Source organism: Phocoena sinus, chromosome 11 (genome assembly GCF_008692025.1).
Source record: "Phocoena sinus isolate mPhoSin1 chromosome 11, mPhoSin1.pri, whole genome shotgun sequence".
Taxonomy (NCBI): Eukaryota; Metazoa; Chordata; class Mammalia; order Artiodactyla; family Phocoenidae; genus Phocoena; species Phocoena sinus.
This window is the reverse complement of record NC_045773.1, coordinates 291,129-307,410: the sequence shown is the minus strand read 5'-3', so window position 1 is coordinate 307,410 and position 16,282 is coordinate 291,129. Positions and strand designations below refer to the sequence as shown.

The following is a 16,282-nucleotide window of genomic DNA, read 5'->3' as shown; positions in this document are numbered from 1 at the left end:
CCAGAAAACAGTCCGGAGCCCCCGCTGCTCCTGTGTCTCCCCTGCAGCCACCGCCAGGGTTTCCCGCCTCTTCAGACGGGCCTCTTTCCCGCCCAGCCTGTGTCCGCAGCGGGCCCGGGCGTGTCGCTCGCGTGCCTGCTTGCGCCGTGCGCGTGCGGTGCGGGGCTCCATCCGTCTCTATGGCTACGCGGGCCTGACGGGGGAAGCAGCACAAATGCGCGGTCAGGGGCTGATGGGGGGTATTTGCAGATGGGAGTGGAATGGGGAGGGCCTTGGGAGCCCTGCACTAGGGTTAGACTTGGGTGGCCCAGGAGACTGGAGGGGCGAAGCCCCAGCAGAGGGGGCTGGTCCTCGTCCGGAAGGCCGGTGCGGCAGTGAGGGAATGGCTGGGGGAGGTGGGGAGTGGCAGGAAGGCAGCCAGAGGTGGGGGGAGGGCCGAGGCCACCGTCCAGGGGGCCCTGAGAATGCTGGGCCTGGCCTGGGGTGGTGGTGGGGAGTTCGGGCAGAAGGATGGCCAGTGTCACGTCGTCACAGGCGGGTGGGTCAGTTTTCTGGCCAAGAGAGGAGGAGGTGTGACCTGGGAACGCCTGGTGGGAACCCACTGACCCTCCAACGACGTGGCACCGACGCTGCACGCCCTCTCCCCGCCCTGCCGGCAGGTGGCCCGCCGCTGCTGGTCCGGGAACCCGAAGGCGTACGAGATCATCTGCCAGACGATGCAGGAGGACAGGGGCTTGGTGGTGACGCTGCCCCATGAGGTGGCGGATGAGCGTGTGCTCCAGCGGGCCCTGCGGCTGTGAGCGGGACCGAGAGCCCTGTGGTCCCCTCACCACCTCGGCCCCACCCTCACCTCACAGCCACCCGGCTCCCTCCGCTACCCCCCCGTGCTCTCCTGGGTCAGGAGCTGTGCTCACGGCCTCTTGGGGCTCACCACCCGGAGGGAGTGTCACTGCGCCCCCAGCTTACAGCTGAGGCCAGAGGGCGGGGACCTCTGCTGTCCCCACGCGGCTCCCTGGGTACCGGGAAGGCGGTGGGGGTCTTCTTCAGGGCTGGGTGCTCAGGCCTGGTGCCGAGTGGCTCGGGGGGCTGGTGCCGTGAGAACTGGCCGAGCGGGGCACTGACCAGCCCTTGGAGCTGCCTGCTGTCCCTCTTCCCGCCGAGGGCCAGGTGCTCCTTTGGCCAGGCTCTCGCCCACCGCCCCGCCTTCCCCCGACCGACCGACCGGACCGACTGGCGTGGGACCACCAGGTGACCAGGCAGAGACGGCCTGGCCCCGGGCCGGCGGTCCACGCCCGAGACCTGCGACCCTCGCTGCACAGAGAGGCCAGCTTTGAGCATGTCCTCATTCTCCTTGGTTCCCACGACAGGCTCAAATTGAGAAAGAGATTGGGGGCGGTCTCCAAGGAGCCGCAGAAAACTTGACACCCGCCCCCCCACATACTAGCCGAGGGGCCGAGTCCTCCCCAAGGGCCATTCCACCTTTGCCTGAGCTAACAAAACCCCATTGTTGTCTGGGCAGCAATGTGCACGTCAAAAGTAGCTGATTTTCCAAGCCTCCCTTGTAATTAGGAGTGACCATTGGCCTGGTTCCGGCCCATGAGACGACGTGCAAGTCTGCTGGGTGGGTCTTTCCGGGAAAGCTGTAATAAAACGGACAGGTGCGGCTGCATCGCTCTTTGCTTTTGCCCCTTCTTCGTGCCAGAACCTCAGGTGTGATGCCTGGGAGCACAGCAGCCCTGCTGTGAAGTGACCATGAGGCTCACCGTGGCACTTGGAGGCACGTGGAAAGGCAGAGGCGCCTGGGCTCCCGGCAGTGCTGGGCGCTGCTGTACCAGGCCCGGATGGCCTCCCCTTCTCCTTGGTCCTCACCTGCTAAAGCCATCCTGGGAGGGCTTCTCTTCCACACGGCGAGCACGGGGTCCAAATGATCGTATCGCCACCAACAAGTCTCCACGGAGGGCACCCTGCTGCGTGTATCTGTGCGAACATTCCCTGTTCCTAGGGAGAGACAAAGAGGATATGTCCAGTTTGAAGACCGGGCCCTCCCGTCATCCTTTCCCATCCGGCACCCTCGCTTATTCAGGACAGCCAGGGCTCGGCCAGCCTCAGGGCAGGGTCTCAGGAGGCTTTCCGGCCACGTGTGAGGGCTCCACACCCGCCCTGGGCGCCCTACTGAGGCCGCCAGTGAGCTGTCTCCTCCCGTGCCTCAGCTGCCAGCAGGGAGAAGGGACAGCTGACACCCAGAGTGGAGCCACCACCGGGCCCGGGGGGAGTCAGGGCAGTGACCGCAGCCTCGGTAGCCAGGGAGGTGCCAAGTTAAGATGGTCACTCGCCACCTGGCTCTGCAGGGATTGAGCCACCAGCCACCGCAGCCGCTGACTTTTCAGCGCACCCGGAAAGTTCAGGGCGAAGAGCAGGGTGAGACTCTGTGTGTTCTGGGAAAACGGGCAGCACAGGCCCTCAGAGGGTCAGGTATTTTCTGGAGAAGTCGTTTATGAACCTGGATTCTCACCTCTTCCCACAATTAGAAAAGCACTAAAACCATTAACCCCACCAGCAGCAACCTTCTGCCAGCCTTCTTGAAGAAAGGAGAGGTGTGCAGTCCGCTCAGAAATGTTTTCATCAAAACAGTGAAGGTAGAAAACATTCGGCCCTGATGGGCGTGAGTTCGGCTGCCTTCGAAACTGGGGCTTGTGAAAGTCTCCGGGCCCCTCCCGGGGCCCCCTCTGCTCCCGGGGAACCTGCACCCCCCCCCCCCGCCCCCCGGGAACAGAGGCTCTCCCTGCCGGCCAGAGCAGGCTGGTGCAGGAGGCTCGGCTCTCTCGCCCTGGGCTTTCCAGAGGGGGCTCCTACCCTGGGGGCTGGCGCTGGACTTGACCTGCACTCGCGTTCTATTTGGCCTGCCCTCTGCAAAAATTTTTTGCAATCGTCACCGATTTTTAGAAATTGGGAAATTTCACTTAAAAAATCCAGATTTTGAGTTACTTGAAGATGTCAAGAGATTAGGTGACGCCACGCGCTCACCACTGCTGTGGTGGTAATTAGCCAGAGGCCCCTTGGGCCTGGGCTTGTTTCACCCAAGTTACCGCAGCCCTGCAGCCTCTGCTGTCCAGTGGCGAGGCCAAGCGTGTTTGTTGTTTATTCTTGGACGGGAGCTGCTGATTTCTTACCCCTGCCTGTTCCCCACGTTTGTGTCACCTGCGTGGCCTCTGTTGGGATTTGAATCTGTGTCTGTATTAGGGCTCTCTAGAGAACCAGCAGGAGGTATACCCGTACGTATATCCATATGTGCCATAGATAGATGTCCATGTATAGAGGTAGATGCCGTCTATGTCACGTGCGCCCGGAGGCCCAGGGAATTCGGGGGCGCAGTTCAGCCCCAGCACCAGGGCCAGGGAGCCCAGGGCGCCGATGGTGTGAGTCCCCGCCCAAGGGCAGGAGATGAGAGGAGGGGTCCCAGCTCCAGAGGGAGGCAGAAAAAGGCAAGCTGCGCCTCCTCCCACCTTCTGTTTTGTTCGCGGCCTCGACTGCTTGCGTGACGCCTATCACTTTCTCTGGGGAACTCCCCCCCATTCAAATCCTAATCTCACCTGCAAAACACCCTCACGGACACACCCAGAAGCAAGGTGTTAAAACGGCCTGGTCCACACGACGTGTAAAATTTACCGTCACGGCGATCTTTGATGGAGAAGTTTCCTTTAACTCTGTGGTACGACGATTTACAATGAGAAATGTGTGTTTGGTCTTCAGCCCTGTTTCTGGCCCAGAGCTCCTAAAACCCGTGGAATTTCCTAAGTGATGAGAGAGATGAGGTGTTTTGCTATTCGTAACGAGCCCCTTTCTGCCACACCTGAATTTATGTTTCCGAATTTGGGGCCTCACCTGAGATGGGGCTGGTCGCCCGGGGACCCAACCTTGTGACTGGAGAGTTGAACTTTCAGTTTCCCACCCGCGACCTCCAGGGAGGGGAGAGGGGCTGGAGGTTGAATCAATCACTGATGGCCAATGATTTCATCCATCTCGCCTGTGTAAGGAAGGCTCCAGAAAAAAACAAAAGGAAGGGGATGGGGAGAGCTTCTGGGCTGGTGAAGCCCTGCAGATCCGGGGTGAGCGGCACACTCGCAGAGGGAGCCCGAGTCCTTCCCCAGGCCTGGCCCTGCGCGCCTCTTCCATCGGGCTGTTCTTGAGTTATGTCATTTCGTGGTAAGCCAGTGATTTAAGTAAAATGTTTCTCCGAGTTCTCTGAGCTGCTCTAGCAAGTTAATTGAACCCGAGGAGGGGGTCATGGGAACCCTCCATAGGTAGCCGGTGGGTCAGAAGCACAGGTGCCAACCTGACTAGCAATGGGCATCTGACGGCACTCTGTCAGGCCTGAGCACTTGAGCTGCGGGATCTCCTGGTAGATGGTGTCAGATGTGTCAACTGCCTGGTGGTGTTGGGGAAAAAAGCACATTGGAACGCCCGGCCCAGCCCAGCCCCACTCCTGCCACAGCTCCGGAAGGACTGCATGCTACCATCGACCGTTCAGAGTCCACAGTGAGGCCTTTCAGCCTATCAGGTGCTGGGAGAGCAGCATCTAGGCTGGTGGGGTTTCCCCCAAAATGCAAATATGACAAGTGCACGTGTGTCCTCCGCTTCTCCTCCCCCGGCTGCCCCAAGCCCTTTCTACACCCACCTGCTCGGAGGGCAGGGCCTGGGTTACTGAGGGTGAACGCGCAGTGTCTGCGGTGCCCCTAATGCCCGGAATCCCTCTAGAATGTGCCTTTCTGTCTGTGCCTGAGACATCACCGAACCGTCACCAGCAGTCAAGCCCAGGGAATGAGCTGCCCCCCTGCTCCTCCCTGCTTGTTGCAGGGTGGTTGGGAGGGCAAGGAGAGTCCTTGGCAAACGTTTAACAGGGCTCATTTCACCCATTTAAAAATGTTTTTAAAAATACTGTCAGTCTGGGCTTCCCTGGTGGCACAGTGGTTGAGAGTCCGCCTGCCGATGCAGGAGACGTGGGTTCGTGCCCCGGTCCGGGGGGATCCCACGTGCCGCAGAGCGGCTGGGCCCGTGAGCCGTGGCCGCTGAGCCCGTGCGTCCGGAGCCTGTGGTCTGCAGCGGGAGGGGCCGCAACGGTGAGAGGCCCGCCTACCGCAAAAAGAAAAAAAAAAATATTGTCAGTCACTCTTGAAAGGTGAAAAATCAAGCAGTGGAAACATCCATATCGCCACCAAAGGTTTTTCATGAAAACATTTTTTCTTTATTGTGGTAAAAAACATATAGCATTTACCATCTTAACCACGTTTAGGTGTGCAGTCAGTTGCTGTGTGGCCATCACCACCCGTCGTCTCCAGAACTTTCTCATCTTCTCAGACTGCATCTGTGCCCTCATTACACAGACCTGCCCACACCGGCCCTTCCGCCTCCCCAGCCCCTGGCGCCGACCATCCCACTTGCTGTCTGTCTCTAGGGACTCACGTGAGCGGACTCACGTACTGCAGTGTTTGTTCTTTTCATGACTGACGTACTTCACTTCGCATAATGTCCTCAGTGTTCATCCGTGTTGTCCCATGTGTCAGCATTTCCTTCTTTTTTTTTAAGACTGAATAATATTCTGTTGGGTCCATAAATCACGTTTTAATTTATCCATTCAACCACCAGCGGGCAGCGAGGATGCCGCCACCTGTGCTGAGCAGTGCTGCTGTGAACACGGGCGTGCAAATATCTGTTCCCGTCTCCGCTTTCAATTCCTTTGGGTTCACACCCAGAGGCGGGGTTGCTGGGTCATACTGAAACCACACAACTGAGACGGGATTCGAACCCGGCCAAAACCCAGACTGGGACTCAAACCCATGGTCTTTTAAGTAAGATCACACACCTGGTCTCAGGACTTGGTGAAGCTCAGGTTCTTTATGTCTCAGTGGAGAAGGAGTTCAGTGAGAGCCAAAGTGATAGGTAAGAAGTGGATTTATTTAGAGAGCTACACATTCCGTAGACAGAATGCAGACTGTCTCAAAAGGTGAGAGCGGCCCTGGGAGAAACGCTCCACAGACAGACGGTGGGCCAGCTCCGAAGGCGAGAGGCCCCGAAATATTGGGTGGTTAGTTTCTATGGGCTGGGTAATTTCATAGGCTAATGAGTGGGAGGGTTATTCCAACTACCTTGGAGAAGGGGGAGGGATTTCCAGGAATTCGACCCCTGCCTGCTTCTTGGCCTTTTATGGTCAGCCTCGGAATTGTCCTGGCCCCTGTGGGTGTGTCATTTAACCGATGCATTTACAGTGAGCACGTAATGAGGCTCAACGTCCGCTGGAAGTTAGATCTTCTGTCATCTTGGACCTAATGTCGTATCCACAGCCTTTTAAAGGTTGTGCCCTGCGCTCTTCCCTCCTGTTTCAAGATGGTAATTCTACGTTTAGGTTTTTCAGGAACTGCTACACTGTTTTCCACAGTGGGGAAAACATATTTAATTATAAAAATTAAAGACACTCATGATCTAAAACAAAATGAAAAAGTATCAAAGGGAGTGAAGTGTAGAGTGAAAGAGCCCTTTCCCACCCCGGTTCAGAGCAGTCAGGGTGCTAGCAGTGTCTGTGTCTTTCCAGAAACTTCCCCAGGATATGCAGGCACGTGAACACGCCTACAGTTTCCCCCCTAAATAAATGGGGTTCTCCCCAACAATGTTCTGCATGGACTTCTAACAATATACGTTTCGTGGAGACACACAGAACATAAAAGTCACCATTTTAAAGTATAAACGTTGGTGTTTTTCGTAGCCTCACGGTGTTGTGTACTCATCACCACTGTCTAATTCCAGTACGTTCCATCACCCCGAAAAGAATCCCTTGGCTCTTAGCAGTTAGTCCTAATTTCCTGTCCTCTATCCCCTGGCAACCACTAATCTACTTTCTGCCTCTACGGATTTACCTATTATGGACATTTCACATGAATGGTATCACACAATATGTGATCTGTTGGGTCTGGCTTCTTTCCCTTAGCATGTTTTCAACGTTCATCCGTATTTTAGCGTGTATCAGTACTTCATTCCTTTTTATGGCTAAATAATATTCCTTTCTATGGAAAGGCCATATTTTGTTCACCCCTTTGTCTGTTGATGGACACTTGACTGTTTCCGTTTTTTTTTTTTTAATGTAGCATTATGCTACTGTAAACATTCACATACAAGTTTTTGTGTGGATGGGTTTTCATTTCTCTTGGATATATGCCTAGGAGTGGAATTGCTGGGTCATAAGGAAATTCTATCCTTGACTTTTTGAGGAGCTGCCAAGCTTTTTTCCACAGTGGCCTCACCATTTTACATTCCCATCAGAAATAGATGAGGGTTCCAATTTTTCCACACCCTCACCAACACTTGTTATTGTCCATTTAAAAAATTATAGCCATCCTAGTAAGTGTGAGTGGTATCTCATTGTGGTTCTGAATTGCATTTCCCTGATGAGTAATGAATGATATTTTTTTTTCATGGGCATACTGGCTAATTGTATTTCTTCTTTGGAAAAACGTCTATTAAGATCCCTTGTGTATTTTTAAATTGGATTGTCTGTTTGTGATTAAGTTACAAGTTGTAAAAAGGATATTCTGGATAGTAGATCCCCATCAGATACATGACTTGAAAATTTCCTCCCATTTTGTGGGTTATCTTTTCACCTTCTTGTTTGTGTTCTTTGACTCAAAAGAGTATTTAATTTTGTTGAAGCCCAACTGGTTTCTTTTCATTAGTTGTGCTTTCAGTTTCACAGCTAAGAAACCACTGCGTAATCCAAGGTCACAGATGTAGTAGTTTTATAGTTATAGCTCTTACATTAGGCTTCGGATCCATTTTGAGTTCGTTTCTGTGTCTGGTACGAGGCGGAGGTCCAAACCCATTCTGGTGTATGTGGATAACCAGTTGTCCCAGGACCATTTATTGAAAAGATTGTTTCCTTCATTGAATGGTCTTGGAGCAATTTATTTTTGGCACAAATTCTTACATATAAATGTTTCCTGTTCTTTTCAATATTATTGATGTACCTTATTTTATTTATTTATTGGCCGTGTGGAGAGACCTAAGTTCCCCAACCGGCATTGCAAGCACGGAGTCCTAACCTCTGGACCACCAGGGAACTCCTGAAGTACCTTATTTCTTCTTTTTTAAAAATAAGTTTATTTATGGCTGCATTGGGTCTTCGTTGCTGCACGCGGGCTTTTCTCTAATTGCGGCGAGCGGGGGCTACTCTTTGTTGTGGTGCGCGGGCCTCTCATTGCCGTGGCTTCTCGTTGGGGAGCGCCGGCTCTAGGTGTGCGGCCTCCAGTAGTTGCGACGTGCGGGCTTAGTTGCGGCAGGTGCGATCTTCCTGGACCAGGGATCGAATCCGTGACCCCCTCATTGGCAGGCGGATTCTTAACCACTGCTCCAGGGAAGTCCCCCGAAGTACCGTATTTCTGAAGAACTTTTAATAATACATCATTCCTCAATTTAATACACATTTACTGAGCGTCTCCACTGCTAGCATCTGGGCACACAGCTGTGAATGACTCGACAGGGTCACCGTCCTCACGGAGGCTTCACTGGAACAGGGACGAACGGAACAACTGTAGTTGAGACTTGTCTGAGGGGCGGGGGGAGGGCACTCGGAGAGAGGCCCCCCTCCCTGGCTGGAACCCGCTCGTCCTGCGGGAGGAGGGGGAGCGGGGCGGGGGTCCGGTGTGGGGAGCAAGGACAAAGCGGGGCCGCTCGGGGAGGGGGCGCAGCCGGACCTGCGCTTTGTTAGATCACGGGCGCGGCCGGCGGAGGACTGACCGGGGGCGGGGGCACGGCAGCCGCGGGGTCATCGTCCCGGAACGCGCGGGTGAGGCGCGGTCGGTCCGGGCGGGGACGAGATGCGAGGCAGCGCTCACTGAGGCGGCAGGACCGCTCGGAGCTACAAGCCGCCGGACCGTCCCCGACCCACGGTTCCGCCGGTTCCGCCGGTTCCGCCGCGCGACCCGGCCGGGGGCGTAACCCCAGCCTCTGGCGACCCACCCTGCACCGCCCACCGCGCGGAGCCCTGACGTCACGCGGCCCGGCAAGCCCCGCGCCCCGCCCGCCGCTCCGCGAACGCGCGCCTCGGGCCGGCTCCGGCGCGCGCCGGGCCGCACTCCGCGCCGGGCTTTGGCGCCGACTCGTGTGCGTAGCGCACGGCGTCGCGCTCCTCGTGCGTGCGTATGGGGTGGCGTTTCCGGCGAGGCGGTGGCTGGACGCGCAGCGGCCCAAGATGGACGCGCCGGCGCTGCTCGCCGCTGCGGCCCCGGCCCCACGCGGACCCCAGCCCGGCGGCGGCCCCGGCCGGACCCTCAGAACCCCGGGCTCAGCGCACCGCCGGCTGCTGCTGCTGCGGGACCCAGAGGACGGCGCGCAGGGGCCGCGGCGCGGGGAGGCCCGGCCGGCGGGCCCCGGCGGCGGCGGCGACTCCTTCGTGGTGCTGCTGGAAGTGGCGCGCGGCGCGGCCGAAGCCCCGGGGCGGCGGGAGACCGAGCCCCAGCCCGGCGCCGCCGCGAGCCCGGCCGGCCGCCCTGCGCAGGTCCCCGGCGCCGCGCCTCTCGTGGGCCCCCGGGCCGCCGGCGGCCAGGACCTGCTGGTGCACCTGGAGCGTGGCGTCCTCGCGCTGGCCGCGCCGTCCCGGCGTCCGCCGCCCGGCCAGGAGGCCGCCAGCCCGGCAGGGGCCCGCCGCGCGTCCGCCGGCCCCGGCTACCGCTGCCCCGAGCCGCAGTGCGCGCTCGCCTTCGCCAAGAAGCACCAGCTCCAGGTGCACCTGCTGACGCACGGCGGCGGCCAGGGCCGGCGGCCCTTCAAGTGCCCGCTGGACGGCTGCGGCTGGGCCTTCACCACGTCGTACAAGCTCAAGCGGCACTTGCAGTCGCACGACAAGCTGCGGCCTTTCGGCTGCCCGGTGGGCGGCTGCGGCAAGAAGTTCACCACCGTGTACAACCTCAGGGCGCACATGAAGGGCCACGAGCAGGAGAGCCTGTTTAAGTGCGAGGTGTGCGCCGAGCGCTTCCCCACGCACGCCAAGCTCAGCTCGCACCAGCGCAGCCACTTCGAGCCCGAGCGGCCCTACAAGTGCGACTTTCCCGGTGAGCGGCGCCGGCGGGGCCCGGAGACGGGAGTTTGAGGCAGGTCTCGTCACTTAGAAAAAGCTCCGTCCGGCGTGTAGGCGCGTGCCCCGGGCTGCAGGGGCGCAGGGCCCCGCGGCCCAGGCGAGGCCTTAAGGCGCCGAGGGGATGATCGCGGAGGTGCGGTGCATCCACTATTGTGACGTTGAAAGCGTTGTTTCCTTCGGGCTTCACAGTTGCGTAAAGTTCTGAAAGTCGTCCTTATCTTCAGACGGAGAGACTCTGGGCAGGTGGATGCTGTGGGCGGAGGGGTCTTTCTCCGCTGTGAGTGCCCTGAACTCTGTAGCTGCTCTCGCGGGGAGTGTGTGTCTGCACGAGAGAAGGTTCCCGCCTGGGAAGGAGGGGCTGCGGTGCGGGGGCCACGCTGCAGAGCCAAGGCAGGGAATGGGGGCAGTGGGGCGGGCTGGGGGCAGGGTGCCCGAGGGCCTCCCAGGTGCCCTTCCTTAAAAGAGAAGCGCGAGTGTGTGCCCGGCGACCCTGTTGATGCGTCATGGACGCGGAGTGCGCTCCTTAGAATGTATGTTATGAAGCGCACTCACATGTGGGATTTTGAAAGGGCGGAAGAAAATTCACGTTACCAGGTTCCCGTGTTTTCTTCCCACGTGCTCTGGCCTGTCCTGTGCACCCCGTCTCCGTGGAGAGCATGGCTGTAGGCCACTGATTCCGAACGCTTGGTCCCGCATTCGGAATCTGGCGGCGGTCTGCGGGCCGCTCTCTAGTAAAAAGCTCAGGGTCATCCTTCTGAGCACGATACCAGGAGGACCAGGGGTCCAGCCTGCTTCTGGGCACGAGGTCACCCTGGGGGTTTTGAGGTGAATGGTCCGCGGGGTGTTGGTTTGAGGTGGGCGGGAGCAGGAGAGGGAGCAGTGAAGCTGCGTGAATGTTCCAGACCGGAGGGTCTCGAGGGGTGACCCAGGCAGACGCAGTGGGGCGCTGAGGAGGCTCCAGTGGGAAGGATTGCAGAACTGGGTCAGGAGGCCTCACTGTCGGTTGGGGGAGGGTGCTTCTTGCTGGGCCAGAGACTGACTCAGCCTGTTCAGACCTCCCTGACGGAGTGTGAGAAGACACCAAGGCCCGAAGTAAGGAATGGCTGGGGCTGCTGGGCACAGACACGTTTGTGCCCGAGAGGAGGCTTGTAAGGCATTTAGGAAGATCGGCGTTTCCCAGTTAAGTGTCGCTGTGAAAAGTGGGGTTCCCTGGGCTGTCCTGCAGAGTGCTGAGCGCACCTGGCAGCACCATAAAGGCTCTGAGAAGCGCTGCAGCGGACTCCTGGTCAGCATCTCGTAGCCTCGTGTTTTCTGCCCTGTTTGAGCACTGAACCTTTGTGTCGAAGGAGAACTAGTGATGTGCAAAGTCTGGTGGCTCAGCTGGGGTTGACGATGCAGGTGGTGGAAAAAGGCCACGTGAGCGAAGAGGACCCCGGTGACCCTTGACAGAGCAGGGAACCCCGAAGAAATGGACCAAAGGGAGAGAGAAGCGCGCTGCCAGAGGCCGGGCTGCCAGCCGCCAAGGACGTCCGGGGGACGTTTACGAGGGTGGGGGATGCGGCCTCACTCCCACAGGTGAAAAAGTCCCAGGTGTTACTGCAGTCGTTTGCAGCCCTTCCACGCTCAGCCCGACCAGGCGGAATCTTGTTCCTTAGTCTCTGATTTCTCTCGTTGGGTTTCTGGTCTCACATGGGCGACCTGGGCAGTTGAGTTCCCACCGTGTCCACAGGGTCGGAGCTACAGAACCGGGGGCACGGCTGTGCTGGAGGACTTTCTCTTGATCTGGTGCTGTGTCTCCCGGTCACGTGGGGACAGGTGGCCTGTGTGCACCCCTACTTTCGCTGCGAAGGTTTTCACTGTCTGGAGATGCTCCCCAGTCGTCGTCCTCCGCGTCTGCCCCAGTGCACGCAGCGCCCTGGGGTGGTGACTGGGTGAGCCGTGTTGTGTGATTCTCGTCACGCCAGTGAGCCGGGTTTGTGTTTTCTCTGTCCAGGCTGTGAGAAGACGTTCATCACAGTGAGCGCTCTGTTCTCCCATAACCGGGCCCACTTCAGGGAACAGGAACTCTTTTCTTGCTCCTTCCCTGGGTGCAGCAAACAGTATGACAAAGCCTGTCGTCTGAAGATCCACCTGAGAAGCCATACAGGTAAGAAGCCGGGGGCGCCTGGACCCCATCTGCCGCCGGCGCAGCTCACGTTTGTAATCGCGTGGTGTGATTCTTTTTCCTTTCTAAGGCGAAAGACCTTTCATCTGTGACTCTGACAGCTGCGGCTGGACCTTCACCAGCATGTCTAAACTCCTGAGGCATAAAAGGTAATCTCTACATTTTGGTTGAACTGTCAGTTTTGGAAACAGGTGAGTCGTTTGTTAGTAGAAGCCAGTGGGTGGAATAATCTTTGGATTTCTTTAAGCTATAAAAAACAAACCAACGTGAATAACTTGGAAAATTCAGAAACCTTTTAAGAAGAAAACCACACAGAATCTGATCCCCCAAAGTCAGTGTTTTCTGTGTGTACTTGTTTTTAAGTTTAACTGGTATACTTAATATGCAGTTTGATATTTAAAAAAAATTAAGGTTATGGAGTAAGCCTTCGTCGTGTCTTTACAAACTTCCCGCGGCGGTGATGACGCCTTGGAGGACTGGGCGTCTGTGCAGGTGGCACTCGGCGCCTGGCCTGTGTCCCTTGTTCGGCCTCTCAGCAGCTGTGACGCTGAAGCTCTTGTTCTCCTGTTTTTGTTTTGTTTTGTTTTATACATTTATTTATTTTTAATCTTCGGCTGCATTGGGTCTTCATTGCTGCGTGCAGGCTTTCTCTAGTTGCGACGAGCGGGGGCTTCTCACTGTGGTGCGTGGCCTTCTCTTTGTGGTGGCTTCTCTTGTTGCCAAGCACGGGCTCTAGGTGCGCAGGCTTCAGTAGTTGAAGCCCGTGGGCTCAGAAGTTGTGGCTCGCGGGCTCTAGAGCGCAGGCTCAGTAGTTGTGGCGCGTGGGCTTAGTTGCTCCGCGGCCTGTGGGATCTTCCCAGACCAGGGATTGAACCCATGTCCCCTGCATCGGCAGGCAGATTCTTAACCGCTGTACCACCAGGGAAGCCCCTTGTTCTCCTGTTTTGCGTTGGGAGCCAGAGAGGTTGGGTGGTTTGTCTGTACTTGCACAGTTGGGGTCTGAGGTGTCTACTTAGAGAAAGACTGTGTGTACGTGAGGTGATGTCCCCTGCAGTGTGGACAGCCTGTGTAGCAGCGGGGTTGCTGAGCGGGGGAGGTGGCTTCGTCAGGGTCTCTGGGAGGCTGCTCTCTGGTTGTGAGTGGTCACTGCCCGTTGCTCTCTGTCCCACAGGAAGCACGACGAGGACCGCCGCTTCCCCTGCCCCGTCGAGGGCTGCGGGAAGTCGTTCACCAGGGCCGAGCACCTCAAGGGCCACAGCGTCACCCACCTGGGCACCAAGCCCTTCGCGTGTCCCGTGGAAGGTAGGTGTGAGCCGGCCCCACGGCCGCCTGGACGCTGTGCGTGGAAGGTGCTTCGGGGTGCGTCGTGTCGGCTGCGCTGTGAGGTGGGCTCGGCTGGTTTTAACCGGTGGCCGGGTCTCGGGAGCAGTGTGTCGGAAAGAGCAGATTCAGAGTGAGGCCGCGGGACTGGGCCCTGCGGGGGGCGCTCTGCTGAGTCCCCTCTGGGCTTGACGGTTGTGAGGGTCCACTGAAGGAACACATGAAGAAAGCCCATTTCGGCACGTGGCGCGTGTCTCGGACTCGGCCGTGGCTCCTCACGCTGTGACTGGACAGCTGTGAGGTCAGGCTGGCGTTTTAGAGGCACGATTCTGGGACGGCGGGCCGGGTCCCTTGGGGTGTGAAGTTGAACACTGGCTCCACCCCCCCACCCCCCACCCCCACCCCCGAATCAGTGACGGCAGGCAAGGCTCTCTGGGCTTCAGTTTCCTCACCTGGAGAAGGGGATACCAAAGACCGGCTTCCAGCTGAGCAGTTTCTGGAATGTAGCCCAGGTGGTCTAATCAGACACAGGCCCGCCTCTCCCCAGGGCTCCGGTTGGGGCCGCAGGTACACAGCTAACGTGCAGGGTGCTTGGCGCACAGAGGAGGTCACCCAGAGCGTTCTTGGGGTGGGGGAGTGGCTCCCAGTAGGCAGGGGCGGTGGAGGCAGAAGGGCCGGTGTGGGCAGCAGGCTGAGGGCTCTAGGCGGGGTGATGGGGCCACGGTGGAGGTTTAGGCTGAGTCTGGGGTCCTGGGCAGATGGGCCGGTGCCTGGGCAGGCGCTGGGAAGGGAGGGGCGGCGTAGACGGCAGAGGCGGGTGTTAGAGTGCATGGTGCCTGGCGAGGGTTCAGGAGCCGGTGCTGTGGAGGGCGTGGCGGCTGGGTCAGCGTCTCAGTTGAGACGGGGACGCGGGGCACGGGCAGGAGGTGGGTGCGGACGTTGCTGACATGCTCGGGAGGCGGGGCAGGTGCTGCTGGGGCCTGAGAAGCGGGCTGGGGGCGGGACAGGTGCCGCGAAGGCGCCTGCGTGCGGCTCCCAGCCCTCTGCTTCTGTCCAGGGGGGCTGGTGGGGGCCCAGCTGGTCAGGGAGTTTAATTAAGGGCCGAGAGGACATCAGTAACCTGCCGCTGCCGGCAGGTCGAGCCCTGGGAACTGCCCCGCGTGCGGGTGGGCAACAGAGGGCGCCCCGGGAGGGGCCTGAGGAGGACGCGAGGGGCCAGGTGGGCACTGGGCCGGGAGAACACCGGGTTTGGGAAAGGAGGCCAGGGGGCCGGGGCGAGGAGCTGAGGGGCCGCGGGCGGCTGGCGAGACCTTGGGGGGGGAGACCTTGGGGGGGCGCCCTAACCCCTGCGGCGATGGCGGCGGCGGGTGGGCGGGGCGAGGCTTCCCTCCTTGAGGGGATTGAGGCAAAGAGGAAGGGGCAGGGCTGGGGACGGAGGAGGGAGGAGTTTCCTTTTGGTACGTGCATCCTTGAGAGCTCTGCGCTGGTCTGACACAGAGGGTGACCGGCAGCGCTTGGTCAGGGGTGTGGCGGTGAAGGCGGGCTGGCGGAGGCACCCCAGGACCCTTTGCCACACTTGCCGAGAGCTGACAGTTCTGGGGTCTGGGTGATTGCACCATTTTCTCTGGTTTTGTAGGCGTTCGGAACATTCTTAATAAAAAGTTAAGAGGCCGCCACTCCCCGCCGTTCCCATAGTAGTAGCCGGAGGAGGAGAGGACGGGGAGTGCAGCACGGCAGCGAGTGTGGACGGGGGCGGGCTGAGGGCGGCGCGTGCCTGGTGGGGCTTCTCTGGGCCCACGGAATGTGGGTGCGAGCTGGGCAGACTCCTGACGAGCTGGGGTTTGGAGGGAAGTCTGTCTTTGACACGTTGCTTCTGCCCTTCCCCTGGCGGGGTGGTAGCGTGGTAGAAATGCGTGGGGCTGTGTGTGAGTATCCTTAATTTGTAGAGCAGTGACACAAGTCTCAATAGATTATGTCGTAATTAGGAAGACGTAGTCGTTGACGCACATGAAAAAATGGTCCTACTTCTGATCGTCAAAGGAAATACAAATTAAAATGGTACCTGCGTTGTTCCCTGTCGAATTCGCAAGTATCTCTACAAGTAGAAACTCTGCTGGCAGCAGCACGGTGACGTCCCTGTGGTGGTCGACCCCACCCTCGGGAAGGCCGTGCGATACGCCTGGAAGTCTCTGCGAGGGTCCCAGCTGGGGGGGGGGTGTGGAGCACGCGTGGCGACAGGGCCCCCGGGGGCAAGACCAGAGATGTCTCTTCTCTCTCGTGTTTCCCAAGTGCCCCGTCCTGAGCCTGACCTGAGCCTGACCTGGCAAACGGGTGTGAAGTTTTGTTTGAAAATGAAATCAGTTCAGAACTGCTCTCAGGGGTAGCAGAGCCCTTACTGCCGTGGCCGTATCCTCTCTGCGTAGCCTCTTTTCCCGCAGTAGCCCTCCTCCAGCCCCCAGCGACCCCGGCTCCTTCCCTGTGGCGTCCTTCCTGGGCGTCGTGAGTACCGTGGAGGCCCCGCTTTACAGAGGGGGTCGAGACGGCCGTACACGGGTGGGGCCGGTCCTGCAGCTCCCCACAGCCTGGCTTGGCAGCCCCTTGGCCGCACCTCCTTGCTGTGGTGGCCACGCCGCCCGGCACCTCAGACGTGACCTATCTCCTGAGACCTTCCCTCCTCG

General features: G+C 58.8%; 2 protein-coding genes across 10 annotated transcripts in view; both read left to right on the top strand.

Annotated features, from left to right (window-relative positions):
* UROC1 (urocanate hydratase 1) overlaps positions 1–1,669 on the top strand; it is a 40,837-nt gene extending 39,168 nt beyond the window's left edge. For both annotated transcript variants that reach the window (XM_032650087.1, XM_032650086.1), the window contains one exon: positions 660–1,669. In XM_032650087.1, the coding sequence (XP_032505978.1) occupies positions 660–800 (141 nt within the window). In that variant the 3' untranslated portion in view covers positions 801–1,669. The remainder of the gene's footprint in view (positions 1–659) is intronic.
* Positions 1,670–9,164: 7,495 nt separating this feature from the next.
* Positions 9,165–16,282, top strand: part of ZXDC (ZXD family zinc finger C) — a 27,451-nt gene continuing 20,333 nt past the window's right edge. For 3 of the 8 annotated variants that reach the window (XR_004352239.1, XM_032649127.1, XM_032649133.1), the window contains exons 1-4: positions 9,168–10,094; positions 12,114–12,266; positions 12,355–12,433; positions 13,456–13,586. Coding sequence is in view for 7 of the 8 variants with exons in the window: in XM_032649127.1 (XP_032505018.1) it covers positions 9,236–10,094; positions 12,114–12,266; positions 12,355–12,433; positions 13,456–13,586 (1,222 nt within the window). In the remaining variant the exon portion in view is untranslated. Of the gene's footprint in view, positions 10,095–12,113; positions 12,267–12,354; positions 12,434–13,455; positions 13,587–16,282 lie in introns of all 8 variants that reach the window. The other 5 variants (XM_032649128.1, XM_032649129.1, XM_032649132.1 and 2 more) reach the window with 4 other exon arrangements.